The sequence below is a fragment of the Clytia hemisphaerica genome, unplaced genomic scaffold (genome assembly GCF_902728285.1).
Source record: "Clytia hemisphaerica strain Z4C2 unplaced genomic scaffold, Clytia hemisphaerica genome assembly, whole genome shotgun sequence".
Taxonomy (NCBI): domain Eukaryota; kingdom Metazoa; phylum Cnidaria; class Hydrozoa; order Leptothecata; family Clytiidae; genus Clytia; species Clytia hemisphaerica.
In genome coordinates this window covers 349,373-373,442 of record NW_027104257.1, presented here as the reverse complement: position 1 = coordinate 373,442, position 24,070 = coordinate 349,373, and the positions used below count along the sequence as shown (strand labels likewise).

The window sequence follows — 24,070 nt, the reverse complement described above, 5'->3', positions numbered from 1 at the left end:
AAAATTGTGATTTTTCCCCCCTTAGAGGGACTTTGATGAAAGGTGAAAACCCGACCCTTAACCGTCCGCACCTACCACCACCACACCTATTTTGCCTAAGTACCACCCCCCCCCCGGGCTTTTTTATTTATATTTCAATTCAAATTAAATTCGAAATGAATTAAAAAAAAATCATTGAGGAACCAGACCACTCACATACCGATTTTTCTCACGATTAACGTCATTCCGACGCTGAGTCCATGACTCCACTATGTACTCCACTCCCTCCCCCTAAACGTATTTTTGTAAGAGCATCAAAATCTTTTGAAACCTTCGGAACGCCGCTTTTAGGTTAAAATTGCAAAATATTGGCCCTTTTTACGCCGGCCCTTTTAACGCCGGCCCTTATTACGCCACGATCCCAAAAATAACGCCAATAAGGCCCGGTGTAAAAAGGGCCGATAAGGTAGTTTATTCTTATATTAAAAAAGAAACGTTTAGCGGCGTAGTAGTGTCAGCCACCAAAAATCGATGAAATCGCTTTTTCTTTTATTCACATATTTACAATGAAAAACTTGAGTCCACAGCTGCGGGAGTAATGACTTTCACACTTTACTTCATCAAAGTCGAATAACAGAGAATTTTTCTAGAGGTGTGTGTAAATCCCCAAAGGAGAGAGTGTGAGGTGCGAAAAATGCAGCTCAATCTCAACCGGCTCGCAGCCGTTTATTTACATGACTAATAGACTTTTTCATTAATTACGTAACTAACATCACATTTGCGCGCAAAAAAAATCGATGGGTTTTGATTGGTTTTTGAGGAAACATTACGTTATGGTGGAGAAATCTTTGGTCTGTAATTTAGAATAGGTAAAAAGTCAAACAATTTGGATCAGATTCAGATTATAAAAGGTCTTTCTTGACATCGAGTTTAAAATAACATAAAGTACCTTTTAAAGTTTTTCTCATAACCATAGAATTATCTGACTATCCCTCTAAGATTTTCTGTTTAGCTTCAGGAAAATGCATTAAGATTTCTAGGCGAGACTTATATTAAGAGCAAAGTCCTTCTGAAGAGGAAACAGAACGCTTTGAATGCTTTGATTAAACTTAAATTTTTCCTAGTTCTCTGTTAGATCAGTTAAAAATACTATTTCAACCAGACTCTATTCACCAGAGCGATTAACTCTAGCATCAGAGTCACTAGGACCTTCGAATCCATTAGACTCACTAGAACAGTCGACTCCACCATCAGCTGAACTATCAACTCCATTAGACTTGCAGAAGCACCAGTAACAACATCCGACTCAAAATGGGCTCATTTCAAGTCTAGATGATAATTAATTTATAGTCCTCTTCCCAGAAATCTAACATTTTTCTCGTCCACGTCTTTGCCCTTATTGTCCTTCTCGCCCATGATGTGATTTTTTTTGGGACAAGCTGGAGTTTCTACAAGCTCTTATTTGATTTGGTCGTTAAGATGTAATAAAAGAATCTTATTACTTTTTCTAAAGAACGCGTCATCTCTATCACTTTAAATGACCAATGAGTGAAGTATCTTGTAAAAACTCCAGCTCATCCCCTTTTTTTCAATTCATTATGATTTTAATTTGAAATTGAAATAATAAAGGTTAATGTCCTTCTCGGCCATTTAATGTCCTTCTCGTCCACGTCTTTGCCCTTATTGTCCTTCTCGGCCATGAAGTGATTTTTTTTTCAATTAATTTTGAATTTAATTTGAGATTGAAATTAAAAAGATTAATGTCCTTCTCGTCCACGTCTTTGCCCTTATTGTCCTTCTCGGCCATGAAGTGATTTTTTTTCAATTAATTTTGAATTTAATTTGAGATTGAAATAAAAAAGATTAATGTCCTTCTCGTCCACGTCTTTGCCCTTATTGTCCTTCTCGGCCATGAAGCGATTTTTTTTGCAATTCATTTTGAATTTAATTTGAGATTGAAATAAAAAAGATTAATGTCCTTCTCGGCCATTTAATGTCCTTCTCGTCCACGCCTTTGCCCTTATTGTCCTTCTCGGCCATGAAGTGATTTTTTTTTCAATTCATTTTGAATTTAATTTGAAATTAAAATGAAATTGAAATGAAATTAAAATGAAATTGAAATGAAATCAAAATTAAATTAAAATGAAATTGAAATGAAATTGAAATGAAATTGAAATGAAATTGAAATGAAATTGAAATGAAACTGAAATGAAATTAAATTGAAATAAAAATGAAATGAAATTAAAATTAAAATGAAATTGAAATTAAATTGAAATGAAAATGAAATGAAATTAAAATGAAATTGAAATGAAATTAAAATGAAATTAAAATGAAATTGAAATGAAATTAAAATGAAATAAAATTGAAATTGACTTGAAATGAAATCAAAATGAAATTGAAATGAAATTGAATTGAAATGAAATTAAAATGAATTGACATGAAATGAATGAAATGCATTGAAAAATGAAATGAAAAATTAAATGAAATTTAAAATGAAATGAAATGAAATGAAATTTAAAATGAAATTGAAATGAATTTAAAATTAAATTGAAATTAAAAAAATTGAAATGAAACTTATTTGCAAATTAAATGAAATTTATGAAATTAAATGAAATAAATTTAAAATGAAATTGAAAAAAATGAATTGAAATGAAATTAAAATTAAATGAAAATCTGAAATGACTTAAATGAAATTAAATTGCAAATTGCCCTGAAATTGCAATTGAAATTGAAATAAATTGAAATGAATTGAAATGAATGAAATTGAAATGAAATTTGAAATGAAATTCAATGAAATTGAATTGAAATTGAAATGAAATGAAATTGAACAACTTAAATTGAAATTGAATGAATTAAATTAAATTGAATTGAAAATGAAATTTGAAATGCCCTGAAATTAAATGAAATAAATGAATGAATTTAAATGAAATTGAACTGCCCTTTAAATTAAATTGAAATTAAATTGAAATGAAATTGAAATGAAATTAGAATGAAACGAAATTGAAATGAATTAAAATGAAAGTAAAATTAAATTTAATTGAGCTTTTTTATTGATTTTCGATCGGCTAATTCATTATATCGCTAATGTCTCTGTAGGCCACCATAGATATCTTCTCAATTAGCTTCCAATTCTAAAAGAAATTGTTTCAATGAAAGAAAAAAAGAATGTTTTGAATTTCATGCAATGCGATACAACCCTCTCCCAATGAATCATGAATTAGGTGGAAAAAAGCTTGAAATGAACCCTCCTTCATAATCTGTAGTAAAAACTCTTTAATATGAAGGACTTCTTCTGAAGTGGGAACTTTGATTTTCAAAGATTGACCATTTCAAACAGATAACTATTTTTGAAATAGTAATTTATCAGAGATTTACGACAATACTCATACAGTCATTTACGACAGTACTTTAATGAACTTTTCAATTCATAGATTGAAACGTGTAGGAGTTGGTTTAATTTCACCTCAAATGGACTAATTTATTTTCAAGTAGTGATCAACTCAATTGTGAAATTGGCGAGGACCTATTTATAAGCTACTTTTCCTTAAGCATTTTTTTAAGGATAAAGAAAAACAGTATCTAAAAGAGGGAAGCTTATACGAAGTAGGCCTGTAATGACTTTGATCAATAAAATACGTTTGTTGATCGTCGAAATAAAAGGGGAACGCAAACGCATAAATATCAAAAAAGTTAACATTTGAAAAGTTTCACAATATAGCCGAACCAGCAAGTAGGCTTGATCACTACACGAAATCTTCTTGTTGCTACTTTTTGGATAATTTTTTTGGTGATTGTGTTTCATTAATCAACAATATCATTATCAAGGATTTACCATTTAGTGCCAACAAGTATACACGTGCGTATTGACCATTTTTTAATAGCGAACTATTAAACTGTGGAATGAAGTGAGACTCGAACGCACGACTTTCGCATTACGAGTGCATTACACTACCGACCGAGTTGTCCAGTCTACACTGAAAGAACACCCGGGAGCAGCGTCGGGTTTTGGACCCGAATACTACAGCGTTTCATTGCATTTGAACCGTTCGAAAAAATCTCAACTCACTTCATCCATCAATCTCATAAAATTGACCTAGATCTTACACTGTATTTACAACCTTGGCAAAATAGAATCAACTCGAGTACATAGTATCAAAGTATTACAGGAAGGAGAATCTTGAACACGAGCCATGAGTAAAGTTAAAGATACAATTGAAGCGTTATTACTTGCCAGATTTATCATCGATATCATGACGATGTTATTACACGCAATGGGTCTTTATCTGCTACGAAAAGCTAAATGCACTCGAACGTTCACTCATATACAACAGTTTTATCTGACTCAGTTGGGTGCTGTTGAAATCTTATTCGCTATTATATCAAGCTTGATTTATATCGTTGACTCTATAGCGCCGAAGTCGAATGTCCTCGATTACCTATACGCTGTGAAATCTTTACCAACCTTCTTACTATACATTGGGACTATGCTTTTGATCACTGGAGATCGTTTTATGTTGGTATATTACAATCTGACGTACAACTTGGTATGGACCAAACGAAAAGCATACCTCGCTGGTCTCTTGATCTGTGTCATATCTTTATCGACCATAACCTTCAGTTTTACTTTGAAAGACAGGAGGGCTTACAGTCGAGTATGCGCCATCTTTGTTTACCCTGGGTTCGACGTCTTATTTCTAACAGTCGCTACAATAACTTACATTTATTTCTTCAAGAAGATCAAAAAACATCGAAACGATCGTATAGTGTATTACAACAGGCGTCGTAGAAACCAGGCGTCACAAGAGAACAATGCGCGGCCCATGGCACGTATCAAGAATGGTTTCTACATGCCTACTCTTCTCATCGTATCTTTTGTCATCTTTGCTGTAGTCCCAGATATGTTTTACTTTGCTTATAAAGTACAGAATAAACGAATGGGAGCGACCGGTCTCTACTCCAGTATTTTTTACAGGATCGGATTGGCGTGGGACGCTGGTATCTACGTGTTCTTCCAGCGGGAAGTACGCAGTGTTTTGAAAAACATTCTGAATAAATGTTTCAGAATCAAAATTAAAGTTTTAGAATGTTGATCAGTTTGTAGGGGCTGCATTCCTTTTTAGTTGGGGATTTTTATCCCATGTGGTTTAACACGATATATTTACCGATATACAACACGCTCTCTTTCAAACTGATAAACAGATATTGTGAATTTGTGCCAGCTCTGTGAGCTATTCCGTAGAATATTACTCTGTAGATTTGTGTATGATAAATGTAAATAGTTCTTTATTTGTAACTTTTAAATAATGTAATTGTTTTAGAAAATAAACCATTTCAATGAACAATCAATAAAAATTAGCTACTACTTCCAGGAAAAATGTGATTTGTTGTAATGATTTTCACTAGGCTACTCCCCCATATTTCATAATCTCTCATGAACGATCTTGGAAATTTCTTAATTAAGGTGCTCAGTCAGGAAGGAAAGACACATTTTTTCAGCAAGAAACCAGCAAGTCTGTTAATTAAGGTGCTGAATTAGGCTGAATCTCTGAGGTCATTGACCCCTGTATTTCTACCCTTTATTCTTTCAATCTTCTTCTCACACAGTGATGTTTTACGCTCCTTGGTGTGGTCATTGTAAGAAAGCGAAACCAGAGATCGAGAAAGCGGCGGCCACTTTCACAGAAGATCGTAAAGTTTGGTTCGCTGGTGTCGATTGTACTGTGGATAAGAAATCATGCGAACAGTTTGGTGTTTCTGGATATCCTACATTCAGGTAAGCTGCACTCTTTAAAGGACATAATTAAACATGTTAATTTGTGCACTTAAATATTTTTGGTCCTCGCTCACAGCATTTTCAATTTTGCTTACATTTTTGTTTTATTCACGAAATGCAGCTCGGGTATTGGAATAAAGTCAACAGGAGATCAATGCATAAAGACATATATTTTAGTCATGAATATTTACATTCATGTTAGCCTGCGGTGTCAACGCAAGAACTTCTTTCAGTCCCTATGATTTTCAGGCTAAAGTCTTACTACTAGATTGTTTTCCTACCTTTCCATTTTATATCTGTCGAGGAATACTCTGCACTACTGTTTCATCTCATCTAACATTCAGGTACTTCTTATACGGTAAAAAAGACTTCAAGTACGAGGGTGGCCGTAACACAGACGCTTTCATCGAATTCATGAAAAATCCAAAAGAGGAGAGTGCTGAGCCTGAAATGCGTGAACCAGAGTGGAAAGACACGCCCAGTGGTGTGGTGCACCTTGGCGAAAACGACTTCGATGACTTCATTAAATCACATCCTTCAATGCTCGTCATGTTCTATGCTCCATGTAAGTTTTATGCTCTTGAGGCTTTGCTTGTTTCCAGCCATGATGTTTGGTTGTTTTCAGCCATGATGTCACCAATAGATCTTATCGGAGTTTTTGATTTTTTTAAAAAAGCAATGCATTGTGGGATTGTTTCGGGGGTATTACAATAGAAATCTCTTAGGAATTCCTCGAGGGAATTCTATTGTAATACCGAAACAATCCCACAATGCATCGCTGTTAATTAGAAAAATCAAAACTCCGATGAGGTCTATTTCCCTTTCCCTCCTTTTTTGCTACAACGTAGAAACCACGTCAGCGTAATGATGCTACAGTTGACGCTCTCTAATTCAATTTTCAAGGGGAATTGGATTTTCATCGAAGAAGGGAGCTTATCGAATAATGGAGCGTCGTTTATGAGAGTTTCTTGTTGACGGGGACTTTATATTTCATCGAATAGGGAGCCTATCGAATAGTAGAACGTCGAATTAGAGAGCATCAACTTTAATTCCCTTGAGACTGGTTTTCATATGGAAGCAAACAAGAGTGCACATTTAAAGCGAATGGACCTTTAATAAAGAATATTCGAACTTCCAATAATTGAAAAGCCAAAAAATACAAACGAGGGCGTTTCTCAACGATGCTTGCGTTCATTTCACATAACTCATTTTCTATCTTATTCTCTTGGCCTTGACAGGGTGTGGACACTGCAAACAGATGAAGCCAGCTTACACGGAAGCGGCCAATGAGTTGTTGGGAACTGACCATGCCATAGCTGCCGTCGACTGCACAAAGAACCGTAAGTTGGCCAGCAAATACAGCATTTCTGGATACCCAACATTGAAATACTTCAAAGACGGACAACCAAGTGATTATGATGCTGGAAGAGATAAAGACTCCATCGTCAGTTATTTGATTCAGTAAGTTTGAAATGTTCTTCTCCTAGGTTCTAATTAAAAAGTTTGAACGTAGTAAAGCATCAAAAGTGTTTTTGCTTTTGTTTTTAACTTTTTTTTCGAATCTTGTATGATTTTGTACAGTAAGTTTACTCTCGGGTACCTAACAGCAGGGGGGTTGGAATAAGCGGGGGGGGGGGGGGGGCTGGAAAAAGTCTCAAAACTTAATAAGCTGGGGGATTGGAATAAAAATGGGTGGAAAATTTTCGAAAAATTAATTAGCGGGGGGGGGACGGCTATTAGGTACCCAAGAGAGTAAATAAGTTTAAATGGTCGCGCCACAAAATACTGACCATCATGTTTTGTTTGCGATTTGCGAGGTTTTCGGACCTCATAATAAGTTGAGAATTCAAAAATCTTTGAAAACACCTTTTTTCAAATCTTTTCAGAAAAACATCGGGCGAACCACCGAAAAAGAAATTGACAGGATGGGCTGCTGAGAACAATTTTGTGAATCATTTGGATTCTGATAATTTTGATTCTCACATGCAAGACAATCCATCTGTTCTTGTCATGTTCTATGCTCCATGTAAGAACACTTTATTACACTCATTATTCTTATTTTTCCCCTTGATACCCAAGTGTCTTTCCTTTATCCAACGAGTATTGGCCATCACTCCCCTTTCTATATGTTATCAGATTTGTTGAAAAAAAAATGCTCCTTACGAAATTCCCAAAAGCGGTTCACTGTAACGGTCACAAGAATAGAGCTGCAGACTCAAGGCCAATGAAATTATAACTCCCATTGACAAAATTTTGTCTTAAGGTTGCAAAAACTAGGAGAGTTGGCCTAACGAGAGACGAATTTGCTTTGTAGGCCAACGAGTTTCTGACTAGAAAAAAAAACCACTCCTTCAATATTAGACCACGTTCACACGATACAGTTCCGTTTCGCCCGAAACAAAATCAAGTCATTCTATTGGTAAATTTTACGTCACTTCTAACCAATAGAATGGCTCCATTTTGATTTTGACTTGTGAACATATGTTATTAAACTGTTTCATCTTATCATATAGGGTGTGGTCATTGCAAGAAAATGAAACCTGATTACGCCGATGCTTCTCATGTGATTAATCACGAAAAAAGGGTGTGTTACATTGTTGGTATATCAACCTTAAAAGCGTGGGGAAACTGGGTTCGGGTTTACCAGGAAAAAGACGTTAAAAAGTCTGAAATCATTGCATTAAAATTCTCATAAGAAAATAATTTTAACGTCGTTTTCTTGTAGATTCATTACTAGGCCCCTCAAAAGCTGAACGCGCCTTTAAGGGTTCAAGGTGTATAATTAAGCTCCAGGATGCAGTAGCTAAAATACATTTAATAATCAATGATACTAAATAATCATCATTGATGATTATTACGTTATGGGGTTTTCGTATCGTACTGAAGCTGCTCTACTGGTCTATCCTAAGGATTGAAATCACTTCTAACCGATATGATGGCTCCTTTTCGCTTTAGAACAATATTGAATCGGATGTTGTGAGCTTACCCCGTCTTTTATAACTTATCTATTGGAATGTATTGGTTTATTTAGATTCCAGGCTCCATGGCAGCAGTCGATTGCACAGCCAATGCAGACATTTGTAATCGATTTGAAATTAGGGGATATCCGACATGTGAGTTCATTTCCCAGCTGGCACACAACGTTGTTTCAACGTTTGTTTAACGTTCACAACGTCCATATAACGTTAGATGAACGTTGAAACAACTTTGTGTGCCAGCTGGGTTTTTATTCATCCTGCCATTCCTGCCACTAGCTTCTAAAATTTTTGGACAGGTTCCTAGTGTTAAATCTGCTTCTTGTACCTCCCGCATTTCGGTTTCTACATACATGTCTGCATTTGATTAATATATATTTAATGCCTTGTTTTATGCAAAATCATGTAGTGCGCTTACTTAAGTGCGCTTATATGAAGGTGAGAACGAAAGTGAAAGAGAACGCCATATTGGCCGTAATTATTTTATATTTGATTAACTACCATTTATATTTTCTCGCTAGTTCCAGACCTTTTTTGTAGATATTGGGTGAACACGTTTTTAGCTCACCATCTTCTTTCTTGGACTAAGGACATGTTCAGACGTGTTTAAAACTTATATAAATTATTGTGTCTTATTTCTTTGTCCGTCTGAGAAAGATTAAAGAAGGTTTTGACTACAAAAAACTAAATTCACCCGATAATCAGAACATTTTCGTTACCTAATTCCTAGTGTAAGCTTATTGGTGTTTTTCTTTCTTTTTTGCTCAAATTCGATGTACAGTGAAATATTTCAAGTAAGTCCGTTTTCATAGTTTCTCAAATGTTTGAAAAATAAGGTTGGACTTTTCAACCTATTGTATACGGTATTCTTGTGCTTATCCGAACTTTCTATTATCCGAACATATTCTCAGTTCCAGTCAGGAACCCTCTTAAAATGCTCTTTATAATTCGAATCTCTCTGTAATTCAAACAAATTAGAATCCCCGTTCGAGTTCGAACCTTCTACATCGGTATTAATCATCCCTTCGTGTTTTTTTTAGAAACGGTGTGAAAACGATCGATTACGCAGGAGGTCGAGAACACGAAGATTTCATTAACTTCATGGTAGAGTAAGTGCTTCGATTTTTCACTTATTTCCCATTCAAAACGCGTGACTCGGGTGTTTTTCACTCAAACGCCAGATTGAAAGTAAAAACTATCGCAAGATTTTGAAAAATTATGCCGCAAACAAGGAAAGCACTGGATTCGTCATTCCAAAAGCGTCTTAAATCTTAAGGCTTCACTTTTTCTTGCTTGAAAAGGTTGAAGATTCCTCTCCAGCCCTTCGGGCTTTTATGAAAGTAGGACATCAGAAATGAACATTCCTGTATAAGTCAATAGATGCAAAATAAAGTAAATCGAACGAGTGATTGAAAGCACAGGGAACTATTGTTGAATTGAGAATATTATTTATTATAGTTAACGATTCCAAAGGCTTGAAGCAGACCACGTGACCTGACTTTGTCATGAACAACCCCTGATAAAATTTTAGGATCACCAAATCATTGAATAACTTTCAAATCTATATTATTTGTTTTATTACCATAGCCCAAAACCACCAAAGCCAAAGCAAGTGGAGAAAGATTGGTCAGATGAAGTCAAGGACGTCGTCTTCCTTGAGCCGATGAACTTTGACGATTTCGTTGAAAAAGAAAAATCCGTTCTCGTCATGTTCTATGCCCCATGTAAGTTTTGTTTGGGCGAAATTTTGGATGTGTAAACTTTTTTAAATTAAAATTCGATCCCTTTTTGCCTTAAAATTTGTGTACAGATTTCAACTCTAAAACTTTTTTGAATATCATAAAGAGTATGCGTTAGATATAATCTGTGTTCAGTGCTGATGGATTGACATATAGTAGAAAGGCACTTATGGTGAAAATGAAACTCTCTTTAATTTGTTTTCGTATAAGTTCTTCACTGTTCTTTTCCAAATCAGGGTGTGGTCACTGCAAGAAAATGAAACCAGGACTAGCTGAAGCTGCCAAGATCGTCAACAATGCTAATGATGTACGGGCACTTTTTATCAATATCTTCACTTTGTAAACCTAAGTTAAATCGGTTCTAGAACTTAAACAGTTGCAGGCTGAACTTATTTTACCCTCCTTCCATGGGCCAAATACCATGGTCAGCTGGCTTAAGCATTTTAGACCTAAGGCCCTTGTTTCAAAAAAATTTATTGGCCTTTTCGACTTTTTTCATGATTTGTCGAAGAATTAAAATGCAAACAAATGGTTTTTTAAAGAGTCCAATCAGTGTAGACCTAAAGCTCTAAACCAGCATCTAATAACATGAAAACCAGAATATGATTCTTCAATGGGAATCAAAATATAAAGTGCACTTACAAACATCAATTTGTCAGATCTAACAAAATTAATAACCGCACTGTCATCATTGACAATAAAACAAACGATTTTCTGTCAAGAGCCTTGTAAACATTCCAACAACTTCCATCGAAATGATCTATCACAGCTCAGTCTACCATTTTTAGCGCGGTCCGAGGATTGAGCCGAGAACGCTCCGCGGACTCCTGCGCGGGTGAAAAACTTTAATCTGTCCATCATTTTCTCAAGCGAAGAGTACGCGAAGCGATTCTAGCCTTACGATAGTGCCGCGGGTCATCAATGGATAGTATTCAATTATCATTATCCCTATATTTTCATTCCTAAAACTTTTCCAAAAAAAGGAAAAATAGAAAAGTTGTATTTTTTACTGTTCTATTCACATACTGAATTTGAAAGATCTTCTATGTGGCGTTTTTTTACAAACTTCAAAAAACTGATTTTTGTTCCGCCTTTGCGGGACTTTGGCTTAAGTGCTTGAGTGCAGCATAGGGTACACAGTCCAAACATGCGTTTCCCGTAATTTTTGTCTGAAGAGTTAGGTCTACACTGCCAATCAGGGGGTCTTTTTTCATTTTTCCGAGGCTTTAAAAAGTCATTCTAAAATTTCCACGGGGTGAAAGTCTGATTTCAGTTCGTCCACCCTCATTTTAAGGTATGAAAATATTTTCCTAGGGTACTTGTGCAAATTTCGATTCAATTTTCAATAGTTTTTTTTTACTTGAAAAAGTTCGTCCACATGTATGGTTTTTAATGGGACAGCTTAATATGAAACTGTAATCTTTCCCTTTCAGATCGTTGGAAAGATAGCAGCGGTGGATTGCGTTAAACACAGTTCGTTGGCTGGCAAGTTCGAAGTAAGCGGATATCCAACATTGAAATACTTCAAAGACGGAAAAGAACAATTCAAATATAGAGGTCAACGAACGAAAGATGCCCTCGTCGATTTCATGAAAAGGTAACCAAATTCTTCTTTCTTTCATTCTGTTTTTTTCTATTTGAAAGTTTGATCAGACTTCAACTTCATTTTAGCCTAATTTTGCGAATGTTTGAGTCTACAGGCCATGGAAAGAGTCTAATTTTGCTTAAGATTTTCACGTTCATTGCTTATGTTTTCCTTGCAAAATTGTTCATAATAATGAACTTGAGTGAGCGTGGTCAGCATTTTCGATCTGACATATCTTTTTTCTAACGAATTTTAGAATGAATTAGTCTGGATTAAAATTTGTTACCCTTTTTAAATTACCTTGGAATGCTCTATCTAGTAAATAGTTGACGATTATAATTTTACTTTCCAGCCCTTCTGAACAAGATTCATCAAGCAATCAACCACCACAAAAGACGTGGGCCGAAGAATCAGAACACATCATTCAACTCAACGATGCCACATTCACCGAGTTCATCCGAGACAAAGACGTCTTTGTCGCTTTCTATGCTCCATGGTGCGGTCATTGCAGTACCATGAAACATGCCTTCTTTGAAACTGCAAAGAAACTGAAAGAAGATAATTTCCCAGCCGTTTTGGCTGCTGTTGAGGCCACACAGAATAAAGATTTGGCTAAACGAGAAGGAGTCAAAGGATATCCAACATGTGAGTTCCTGTGCTCTTATTGAGTTACACATTTTATTCATATTGTTTTTGAATAAAACGGTTTCTTGATCTAAGAGGACTAAGCTACCCTAAATGCTAACACCATAGCTTAGTAGTGGTTAGAATTAAATTGTTTTAAATGTCGTATGATTAAGGCCTGTCTTTAACTGTTATGACCCCTCCCAACATTTATTCCCCTTTTTACTCAATGTATTCAATATTTATCAATATCAACTATTGAATAATCTCTCGTCTTCTTTCTTTCGTTTCAGTGAACTTTTACAGGTAAGTTGACATTTTCATAGTTTCATTTATATCATACCGACCAAATTCCACTAGTTTGAGTTGAACAACTACTCTATTCTCCAGACAACATTTGTACGGCGTGCTGCCAAAATTACACTTTTTTGTAGCTTCCACATAGAACAGTGTTGCTTTCTTCAAGATGATCATTGTTACCATTTCCTTTGCTCGTTTATATTTGTCCACTTTGCCCCGACATTTTAATATCTGTTTATCTCTAAATGGTTTCACAAAGCTTTTTGTTTCCTATGAATCAAACATGATATTTTTTCCCTTCAAAGCAATGGTAAATTTGTAGTGAAATTCGAAGAGCAACGGACGGTGGAAAAAATGTATGCATTTTTACGGACGCAAGCCGAAGGAAAAGAACGAGAAAATCGATTGGACCAAGAGAAATGGGAGGACCTTCCAAGCTCTGTGGAACATTTGAACGAAGAAAACTTCCAAACGTATTTACAACAAACCCAGCATGTGTTAGTGGCTTTCCACGTCAGGTGTAAGTAATGATATACGCTTTCATCTATACTAGCTGCGTTTTGTGTAGAGTTTTTTTCACTCAAAAGCTAGTCTACTAGGCCTCCCATATTTTAGGGTTTTTTTATTCTGATTCTGATCACTCCACGCATGGTACCTATTTACTCCAAATGACATGTCTTAGTGAAAGATACTGCGCAGGTTGGCAGACCGCTTCGATCTTTTTCATCAAAATTTTGGATGATTGGCTGGAGTAAAACAATCGTCGATCATAAACGCACCCAGTCGCTTTCACATTCATTTTCAAGTTAAGAGTAACGCGATTTTTATTGTTTTTTTTTATGTCAGATCATCACATTCGCCATAAATCTCTTTAAAGCAGAGCGTGTCTTTTAAACCCCATTGTTTTGACCTATTCGAAACTTCTGGGATCGCAGGACGGATAAAGTTAACCATCTTTTAAACGTCTATTTCAAGGTAGGACCGGAAGGTTGGGTGATACCTGGGAAGATACTATTATATCTTAATCTTCTAATTAGTAAAATCCTCGAACCCTTGTGTTTAGACTACGAAAGTACATTTTCATATTTGTCACTACTGTTCAATATCTCAATTTTTGTTTTCCTCATTTTCGTTCAGGGTGTAAAACATGCGCTACTATGCGAACAGACTTGATGCAAGCTTCTTCACGATTGGCTGGACAAAAGGGCACCTTTGGAATCGCCGCTCTTAATTGTGATTTATATGGAGGTAAGAATGAATATAAGTTTTTAGTATCCGATTACTGTGGTTTGGTATTAAATAGTTTTTTGACGAACAAATATGATTCTTACTTTCAGCATTTAGTTTTTTTAAACAAGATATATTTTGGCAACATTCGACGTCGAGTTATAATCTCAGAAATCTTTCCTCATATTTTTCGAAAAATCTTTCGTCAAAACATCTTCTGTCAGATTTTATTATTAATATTTTTCATCAAGAATTCTACGAATTTCTTTCGTTAAAATATTTTTCCAAAAATATTTCGTCAAATATTCTTTAAAGAAAATCGTTTATCAAATACTTTTCAAAAAAGATCAAAAATCCTTCTTTAAATAATCTTCCAAAAATTTTCCGTCAAATATTCTTTAAAATTTTTCAAAAATCCTTCGTTTTCTCCAAGAATCTTTTTTCAATTACTCTTCCAAAGAATTTCGTCAAATATTCTTTAAAAAATTTCGTCAAATATTCTTTAAAAAATTTCATCAAATATTCTATGGAAAATTTCACAAATCATTCGTCAATTACTCTTCCAAAAATTTTTCGTCAAATTTTATTCAAGAAATCTTTCATCAAATATGTTTAAAAGAATTTTGCGTCAAATTTTATTCAAAATGACTTTCATCGAATGCTCTTTCAAAAATCTTTCGTCTAATGCGCTTCAAATAATCTTTAGTCAAATATTCTTCGAGTACTCTTTTATCGAATATTCTACCAAAAATAGTTCGTCAAATTTTCTTCACAAAATCTTTTATCCAAAAAAATCTTTTAAATTATTTTTCAAAGATTATTTTTTCCAAATATATTTTGTGCCTATTGGTCGTTTTTTTTCAAATCTTATTCTAATTGCTCCATTATTTTTTAGATTATTGCAACGAGCAAGGTGTAACATCATTCCCAACAATAAAATATTATAAACGAGGTGAATTTATGGAAAATTATTCCGCCTCCACGACTGCTGATGACGTCACTAACTTCTTACAGACACGTCAAAAAACGGAACTGTAATAATGTAGATGGGGTCTAGTAAAATATTTTTCTAGGAAATTAAAGCATGCATGCATTTTCATATCGTGCTAATTTTTTATATTGATAGTAACTTTTTAGTGCTAATTCTTACTACTAACCTTTTGAATCACTTTCTACGCTTTTTTTCGGAAAGGTAACACTTTGTTAATCATGGCTTCCGTTACTCCCCCCCCCCTCAAATAATTTGCAATATATTCCAAATATACCGTTTAAGGGGGTAAAATAAGGGTGAAAAATCGGAAAAATTCATCTTCGCCGTTTAACCACGGTGGAAGAGTTTTTGGCTCAGTTTGGCCCCTTAATCTGATTTGCATGCCGGGTGCCATGGTAAGACGAACCTTTTGAATTATTTTGGTCAAATGACTGGATTTAAAACTTTGGCAAACCAACTAGAATTCCCAACAGCTTTATAGATTTTTCTCTTAGGGAATATAATTCCCATCCGATTAATTCTTTGGTGTAGGATACTAAGCTCACTTCTAGGGCTTTAAAAATGTTTAAATTTTATCTATATCTTTATTGTGTTTAATGAATTTTTATAAACATCCTTCAAAAATAATTTTCAATTGTTGTCGATCTTTCTTCTTCCCTTTCCCTCGATGCAAGGGCAGTTCTAAAATTCTTTTTTTCAGTCTTAATTTTGATCAACCTCAAAAACCGATATCATCCAATTCAATAGAGTTTCGGGATTTAAAAGGTGCAAAAAGTGAAAAAAAAGTTTAAAAAAATTATTACCTTCTTCATAAAAGATTTAAATGTTCTAAAAAGTTTATTCATGTAATGATCATGTAATAATTTTTGTACCAGTTTGTATTTTGACTCCGTTTGTCTTTATTCGCTTTTAAACTTTTTAAAAGAAACGATTTTAAAAGAAACGATTATTGTCCTTGGAAATATCTTTCCAACGTAAACCTTTTTTCCTAACATAAATGATTGCTGAGAAAATGTTATAAAAGTAAAGTATCCACATACTTATTCGTGGATTAAAAATTGTACCCAACCTTATATGCCAGTAACTAACAAATTTGTTTTGAAAATTTGAAAGAAATGATATTTCTTTTCCAATTGATTACCCAGAGAAGAATTTACATTTACGCCGTAAATGAAGGTAAGTGTATTTCGCTGAATATTTGGGATTTATCTACGAAAACCTTTTCCTTCACAAGGCTAGGATGATTTAAAGAGCTTAGAGATTTCAAACATTCAATCCAATCGATTTCCAGATTAAAGCTAAATCAAACAAACAAAAATATAGAACGACAAGAGTACTAAATGTTTTTGTTTTTCTTTGGAAAATATAATATAGTATAATTAAGAAAAATATTATTTTACAAAAATAGAAAGTTCCTCCCCAAGTTTAATATGGTACAAAAATTTCAAACAAAAATATTGTAAGATTTCGTTTTAAAAAATAATATAGAATTATTAAATTTGAAATTTAAAACTCATCCCAACTTTCTTGCTTTTTTCGCAAAAAGAACCCTAAATTTTGAAATTGATGACGTATCATCAGTTGTTATGGTGATTGCGTGATGTTGTGTTGTTTTTGTTTTTGGACGCAGTTCTGATGTTTGTTTGTTTGTTTGTAGTATGTTTAAGCGTTCATTACTCCACGAACAAATTCTGAAAGAGAAAAATGCAGACCTTATTATCAACTAAGTCACATCTAATTGCCGTCTCTTGAAAAATCTAATTTTCAGACTTGAAATATTGAGAGAAAAAAATCTAACTTTCTTTCTCTACAATCCTGTCTCGGTGTCCTGGCGAGAGTTTTTCAAGCCCATGAGCCACATATCAGTATAATTAGAAATCCCAATTTGTTTGAAGGGGTTTTAAGTTTCTATTGAAGTAATTGAAGACGGGCGGGATTCAACTTTATAACTTTACCGCCCCCTTCACAATGGGGTTGAAACCACTTATCCACCGGGTAATAAAATAATAGAGTATCTGATCATTGGGGACGAACTTTCCAATTTGGCTGGGATCTCCTTGGCTTTATGGTAGGGGGTATTTGATATATGTTTAAATTTGGTACACATTCATTGATTTAAATGTTGATTTTTTAAGTTTTCCACCGGTGAAAGATTGGTCCTAACAAAATTTAGAGTAACTTGAACGCCTCTCTGTTGACTAAGAACTTTTTGACTGTGACTCAAAAGTTTTGATCACTGTCATAGTCAGCATAGTCAAATATGTTATTAGAATCAATATTTTGATATAAGATCTTTCTTTTGAATAGTGTTTAGACTATCTGTGAATAAAGCAAATTAATTTTGATCCCCAACTTAAGCCATTTTAAAGGGATAACCTTATCAAACTTCATAGTAGAATATCTTGTGTTGAGAACCAAGCCTTGGCGGAAATTTTTTCAAGACTCATATGACCTTTGTAGGGATACAGAAAGTGTTTGTTAGTTTTTTAATACCTTTCAAAAATACACCCCTGTCTCACAGCTCCGGTGGGAACTTTTTCCTCGGTGGGAATAAAAATTCCTATTGAAATCTCAATCCAGTGGGGATGGTCTTGGAGTGCAATTTTTAAACCGCATTGAATCTCGAATGGGGATGAAATCAAAGTCAAATTCCCAGTGGGGTTAAAATTCCACGGTATTTTCCAGCCGGGGACGATTTTTTTGCCAAATTTTCCAGTGGGGCTGGGGTTCCAGTGGGTCTGTAACACAAAGGTGTAAAAATAAAGATTTTATGTCTATCCCTAAGGCCTACATGTCAAGCACTTAAAAAGAGGAAGATAATAATATAGATTAATAGAGCAAGCATCATAAGTTTCCCCCAAGAAACATGCATGGATTTTGAATTGTGAGTATGGGTACAAACCTTCGTAGTTGATCATGCCACTTGAATCTTCAAGTCCTTGTACTAAAGCATCGACATCACTGGAATTTAATTTTTCACCTGAAAAAATAATCAAAAGATACAATTAATGAAGTGTAGATACTCCAAAAGTAATTACTTTGTCTATAATTTGCAGATAGAATCATATTCACTTTTTAGACAGGAAAACCATCAGAATTTGAATTTTCCAAATTTAGGCAGCAGCTATTGATTCAACACCCTAAAACTTGATCTCAAAGTGTATTTATAACTAATGCAGGGTCACACCATGAAATTGAAAGGGGGCAATGAATATAGAGTCTAAGGAGGCGCAATAAAAAATCTTTACTTTGCAAAAAAGTGTTTATAACTAATGTGAGTTATTATGAAAAGCAAATAAGGTATTTTAGGAGTCTGGGTAGGAGACGACTTACCTAAACTGGTCAATAAATGTCTGACTTCGGCCACACTGACCATACCGTTGTTATCTCTGTCGAAAATCCTGAATCCTTCGGAGAACGCTTCGAAACCGCACGAGCTTTTCTTTTTGCTCATCGTGTGAAAGATTGGAATAAATTCTTCAAAGGTGATTCGCTTTTGTCCTATGTGGAAAACGATAGATATCATCGATGTGTGATATTTTGACCACCCTGCCTAAACTCATTGTAAGTGAGCCCTGAGTGTTGATTTGATTGAATTCTTATTAGGAAAAAAATTCAAGGGTATTTGCATCCCACTTGGATTCTAAGCTATCACGAGTGAAGGTAAACAGTTGGTATTTGAATCAAATGTGAGAGATTTTACTCGTTTGGAATTTAGCTTATTCATCCCCAGTAACAAAACGATTGTCACAATGTCAACGAGACAGGGGTGCGACTATAATGTGTAAGGTCGTAAGGTTTTGTCCATAGTTTGGTCATTTAACTAAGTCACTATCGTTATAGTTGTTCCCTTTAGGCTACGACTAAACAAAAACTGTGTAACTACGCATTCTATTTACCGAGGTAGCCATCAAATATTTGACCTCCAATCAATCCCTATGTTTGGTATTTTAATCTTTTTATTGATTAAAAGATTTGGCTTTACAATTGCTTGGATTATTTCTTAGCAGCATTCGCATCACAAGTCATTCTTGATCCAAATAGCACAAATGCAAGAACATTTTGGTTGACTCATGCGATACAACATGCAATACCCCAAATAGTTTTTAACTTAAATTATCGTTGATCCTCCCTGAATGATTTCTGCAAAAATTGTAAACACAGAAGTGACTTCATTTTATTTTCATAAAATCAAAATTTATTAAATAACTTAAATTATGATTTTGAATCTGAGGGTAATGACGTTAAAATACTGACCCCAAATATTAACGCACACACAATACAATAATTTTTTGTGAAAGTTACTTGGGGATAATTGACAAATGCTCTAAAAATGGCATTCTTAGGTTCTGTTGCCGAATTCCATGATTGTGATATTCTTATAGCGTATATTCTTATAAAAAAACGTGTATTATCTGGTCCTGTTAAACTCAAATACAATCCAAAATTATGAAGATAAGGTTATAGGTTTATACTTAAAAATTACCGCTAAAATGTCGAGTTCAAGATACCTGAGGAGTCGATGTCGGCGACGATTTTTTTGACTTCGGCTTGAGTTGGGTTGCATCCGAGAGCGCGTAAGATATCTCCGATATCGCCACATTCAATTTTTCCATCTCCTTGTTTGTCGAAAAGTGAGAAGGTATCACGGTATTCTAAAATGGAAATAAAAAAAAATGGTTTGATAGGTTTTTCGATGTCTTTGTATTCAGTTATTTAAAGGTTCTATTTTTACATAAGTGTTCCCGTTTCATACCAGACACATATTTCATATCAGGACAGTGTCTTGCTATTGTTATATTATGCTGATATAAGCAAAAATGTTTTTCTTTTCTTCTTTCTGACCAATCTTGCTCCATATCTGTGTCAATCCAATGTGAAAAAGCTTGTGAATTAAAATTGATGGGTAAGCAAACGATATCACTCTTATTTAAAAACAAAACCTTTAACACCCCTTTAAAAGAGACCCGTTGAGATTTCATCTGGAGAAATATTGGTCGAAACCCGTCCCAGGTGAGAAAGCTCTTTCACACAAACGCCAGATTGAAATAAAACCTATCACTGGGTTACCAAAGAATCCTTGAAGAATCCTTTTAACCCTTTAAACTCAATGGAGTAGGCTTGTCTCAAGTTCACATGCTAGGGTGAGGAATGAAAAAGCTTTTTCATTTCAAAAAGCAGCGGAAGTTTTTTCATATACTACATTAAGGAGGTAAGGTATTCCGAGCTTTCTGATCATTATTATCATGCGTGAAAAATGTTATGCTCTTCTCTTGTTAATTATGGAAATTAAAGGATCTGTTAATGATTTCCTAATGACGAGATATTAAAGATGGCGGAAATAATATTTGTAAAATTAAGAAAGGGGAGTGACAATGTTTTGAATGTTAGGAGGCTTGCATAAAATACTTTGATGATAAAAAAGTTTTTTTTTGTGCGTTCAAAACTATGTATTTAGCATCAGACCATGTATTTGAAAATTATCTTCGTTAAACATTCAAAGGATTTAAAAGTTCTGCGAATCTTTGCAATGGAAAGGTTGTTTTTCAAAAAGAGGAGTGATTTTAAGTGAGGTCAAGCTATCAAGAATTTTTTGAATTGGTGCAATAAAATTACTATAATTTTTGCATAAATCGATTTAGTGTTAAATTAAAAAGGTTTATGAGATATGACACACGTAACAAAATAATTCACGAAAAAAAGCACATAAATTTTATTATTCAAGAGGCTTACATAAAAAGTTACCAACGTGTTAACCAATAAAACCATTTCATAGATTCTTTAAGCAGATAAATATTTCGACGGTGTACAAAAAATTGAACAAGTATAAATCTAAAAGGCCCACGAACATGTTTTGATTTATAAAAATTGTAAGTAATAAATATTATGATTAAAATTAGGGGGTGTTATTTTACCACTGATAAAATAAGTTATTCGACTTTGGAAAGATAATCCATTACTGTAACTACTATTAAAATACAGGGTATAAAATTGCCATCCTATTTATCCCAATTTCCTTCCCTACATTAGACCAATCATACTTCACAAATATTTACAAGAAATCTTACCCCACATTTGATCTTCGCTTTCTTCTGCCTGAAGATTTCAAAAGGGAAAAGGAAGAATATTTTAAAGGTTCTCCAACATTTTTAATACAGTTCAATATCTGCTAGATTGGTCAAAGAAACTTCGATAAAAATGTACACGTTCTTTTTTATAAGAACATCCAAAAATTTTGAAGCCTTGGGTTTTAAGCCTAAAAAAGTTCCTAACATGATCTTATTTTCACCATTTTGTAAGTTTGTAAGTCTTAAAAAAAATAGGTGTTTCAGGGTCCACACAAAGCCTTAAAATGTTCTTAACATGGTTCTTAACATTTTGGCCATCGAAGCCTTATGTTCTTATATAGTTTGTTCTTATAAAAACGTGTATTATTTCAATAAAAGTTCCTTGGTTGGCCATGAAATTCAACTCAACGAGCCACTCCTGTCTCAAATATACTTCAATAATGGCAAATTAATGAATTATATAGTTTGTTTGAAAATGCAAAGAAAAATATACTGCAGTTTTTATATGGATTGCCTAGAAAGGTTTGCACCAGGAATAAGGCTAGTTTAACTTTTGAACAATTTAATCTAGTCAATACTTAGGAATCTTGCTTAACTTCACCCCTGTCTCAAAAATGATTTAGTCATGGATGGTGGGTAAAACAGGGATGTTTTAAAATTTCTTTTGACCATTATTTCCAATCTATCAAATGTTGAACTGTGCTCAAAAATGGAGGAAAACCTTGAAAAGCGTGTAAGAAGTTTTTGACATAGAGATCAAATTTCTTTCTCTTGTAGTTGTCACATCGTTAACATTGCTAGACTACAACCGAAAGATAACAAAAAAACGCCTTATGGACTTGAGTGAGAATCAGAAAAAGTGAGGGTTGAAAAAAAATCTATATGCTCTAGAGAGTGAGAGAAATCAGAGATATGTCGATAAAAGGCGGAACAAGACTTCTCACTAAAAGATTTAAATGGCTCACAAAATAAGATCTATTTTAACACAACGATAGAAGTCATAGAACAGACAAATCAGCCTTTTATTATCCAACATCAGAAGAAAAAAGAAAGCATTTTATAGATAAAAATTACCATTTTAATTCTAATTGTCTGCTAATAAACTATAAGTCTCTCTCAAATGATAAAATGCCACGATGATCTAATCCAACTTGTCGACAAAAAGAGAAGAGAGTCGAGTCAAGGTTTTCAAATCAAATGATTTAGGTAAATGATCAACACCTTCAAATGATTGTACAAACATTATTGATTGGTCTATTTAGGAAAGGAAATTACGGACAAAGCAATCCCACCCTTTAACCAAAGACTATCTTCGGTAACATAATAAAAATCTAACAATTTCTCACGAGTGGAAAGCATAAACTCTAAACAGGAATAATAATATTATTAAACTGCTGTGAGTTAATAAAATCATCACGCAGAGTTATCTCATAATATAATAAACTTAGAAAAAATGAAAATTCAAAATGGCTGACCTTCCATGTCTTCGTAACTCATTGTGTATAAAAATTGGTGAAATAAAAAGTCCAAGAAAATCAAAATGTAACTTCTGTGCGTCGCCCTCAAATGTCACAACCCTTCTGATCAAAGCAAAAGAATTCCAAAATTCAATCACACAAAACACACTTCTAAAACAACATAAACGTATAATATAAGACAGCGAATTAATTCGTGTATCTTTTACACAAGCTCGATCACTCCCATTAAAAAATCGTTTTTTTATTATTGATGTTATGTCTAACAATAGACAAGGATAAATATTGTCAATGATTTGTTATCGCATAGACCAATCAATCAAATAAGTCGTTAAATAAACTCCATCGTCGAGGCAACAAAAAATCTATTTTTTTATAAGCATAACAATCATCAAATTTGGTTTATAGTCAAATTTTTATTTTCATGATATCTCTTGAAGGAATAATTTGATTTTTTCGATTTTTGTACAACTGTAACTACTTAGAGAAAAAAATAGGAGTAATTTTTAACAAGAAAATAGAATTTTTAAAGCTGTTTCAAATCAGATTTTAAAATATTCTTATTGTAATTTTGGAAGATTTTTTAAATAAGCAAACAATTTATTTTTAAAGCAAATGAAATATATATTTTTCAAAGAAAAGAAAGATAAAAAGGGAATGAAAATTTTTTTGAAAATTTTAAAATAAACATTTATAAAGCAAAAACAAAAGGTAACATAAATATAAAAAAAGATAGATAAAATTCATAAATAAGCTATGGGTTGAGATAAAATGAATTTAAAATGCTTTTTTGTTCTAAATTTCAAAATAAAAACAAATTCTTAAAAAAAAATGTTTCTCTAAAATTGTAATATGAAGGAGACTTGCGGTCAGTAATTTTGGTAAACGACAAAAACAAGATGTCGTAATTGTCGTAAAACACACTGTGTTGAAGAGTGACCATTCCCTTTTGAAGAGGTTCGGATGCTAAGGGGGTGGTGTAAATAAGAGTTACAAATTTTTCATTCTGATTCTCCTTATAAGGTCTTGTCAACAAACATGACAGATTTTTCTCTCTTTATTTACGTTTTGGAAAAGGAGCGTCAATTCGATGATATTCAAGATTCGTGTCATCCTATAAATTATTTCGTTGGAAATTATTCCTTTCCTATAAAACAACTTCCCTATCAGTTCCTTCCTACATTTTGCATACAAACGTCATATTTAGAAAGCAACGGAAAAATTCTCCATTCCCCTTTTTTCGTGAATTGGTGCTAGAATTATTTATCGCTACATTTATTCTAAATCGGCTGTAGACGTTTCAGTGGGAGAAGATTCTTATTATAAAATCTAAA

At 33.7% G+C, this 24,070-nt stretch overlaps 2 protein-coding genes across 3 annotated transcripts in view; one reads left to right on the top strand and one right to left on the bottom strand.

Annotated features, from left to right (window-relative positions):
* LOC136816579 (protein disulfide-isomerase A4-like) overlaps nucleotides 1–15,340 on the top strand; it is a 28,959-nt gene extending 13,619 nt beyond the window's left edge. Inside the window, exons 13-27 of the mRNA XM_067072915.1 lie at nucleotides 5,584–5,752; nucleotides 6,097–6,317; nucleotides 6,991–7,213; nucleotides 7,639–7,778; nucleotides 8,266–8,336; nucleotides 8,784–8,905; nucleotides 9,768–9,836; nucleotides 10,315–10,451; nucleotides 10,703–10,773; nucleotides 11,900–12,063; nucleotides 12,404–12,696; nucleotides 12,969–12,981; nucleotides 13,281–13,495; nucleotides 14,113–14,223; nucleotides 15,098–15,340. Coding sequence (XP_066929016.1) covers nucleotides 5,584–5,752; nucleotides 6,097–6,317; nucleotides 6,991–7,213; nucleotides 7,639–7,778; nucleotides 8,266–8,336; nucleotides 8,784–8,905; nucleotides 9,768–9,836; nucleotides 10,315–10,451; nucleotides 10,703–10,773; nucleotides 11,900–12,063; nucleotides 12,404–12,696; nucleotides 12,969–12,981; nucleotides 13,281–13,495; nucleotides 14,113–14,223; nucleotides 15,098–15,240 — 2,162 coding nt within the window. The 3' untranslated portion in view covers nucleotides 15,241–15,340. The remainder of the gene's footprint in view (nucleotides 1–5,583; nucleotides 5,753–6,096; nucleotides 6,318–6,990; nucleotides 7,214–7,638; nucleotides 7,779–8,265; nucleotides 8,337–8,783; nucleotides 8,906–9,767; nucleotides 9,837–10,314; nucleotides 10,452–10,702; nucleotides 10,774–11,899; nucleotides 12,064–12,403; nucleotides 12,697–12,968; nucleotides 12,982–13,280; nucleotides 13,496–14,112; nucleotides 14,224–15,097) is intronic.
* A 1,187-nt stretch (nucleotides 15,341–16,527) lies between these two features.
* Nucleotides 16,528–22,939, bottom strand: LOC136816602 (myosin-2 essential light chain-like). 2 transcript variants are annotated; one of them, XM_067072942.1, is made up of 6 exons: nucleotides 22,336–22,473; nucleotides 21,262–21,289; nucleotides 19,705–19,848; nucleotides 18,527–18,694; nucleotides 18,096–18,173; nucleotides 16,528–16,884 (listed from the first exon to the last, which is right to left on the bottom strand). In XM_067072942.1, exons 1-6 carry the CDS (start codon nucleotides 22,336–22,338, stop codon nucleotides 16,856–16,858), a joined length of 450 nt encoding a protein of 149 aa, XP_066929043.1. In that variant the 5' UTR covers nucleotides 22,339–22,473; the 3' UTR covers nucleotides 16,528–16,855. The 2 variants fall into 2 exon arrangements, with proteins under 2 accessions (XP_066929043.1, XP_066929044.1); XM_067072943.1 differs by lacking the exons at nucleotides 21,262–21,289; nucleotides 22,336–22,473 and adding an exon at nucleotides 22,737–22,939.
* Nucleotides 22,940–24,070: the final 1,131 nt, after the last annotated feature.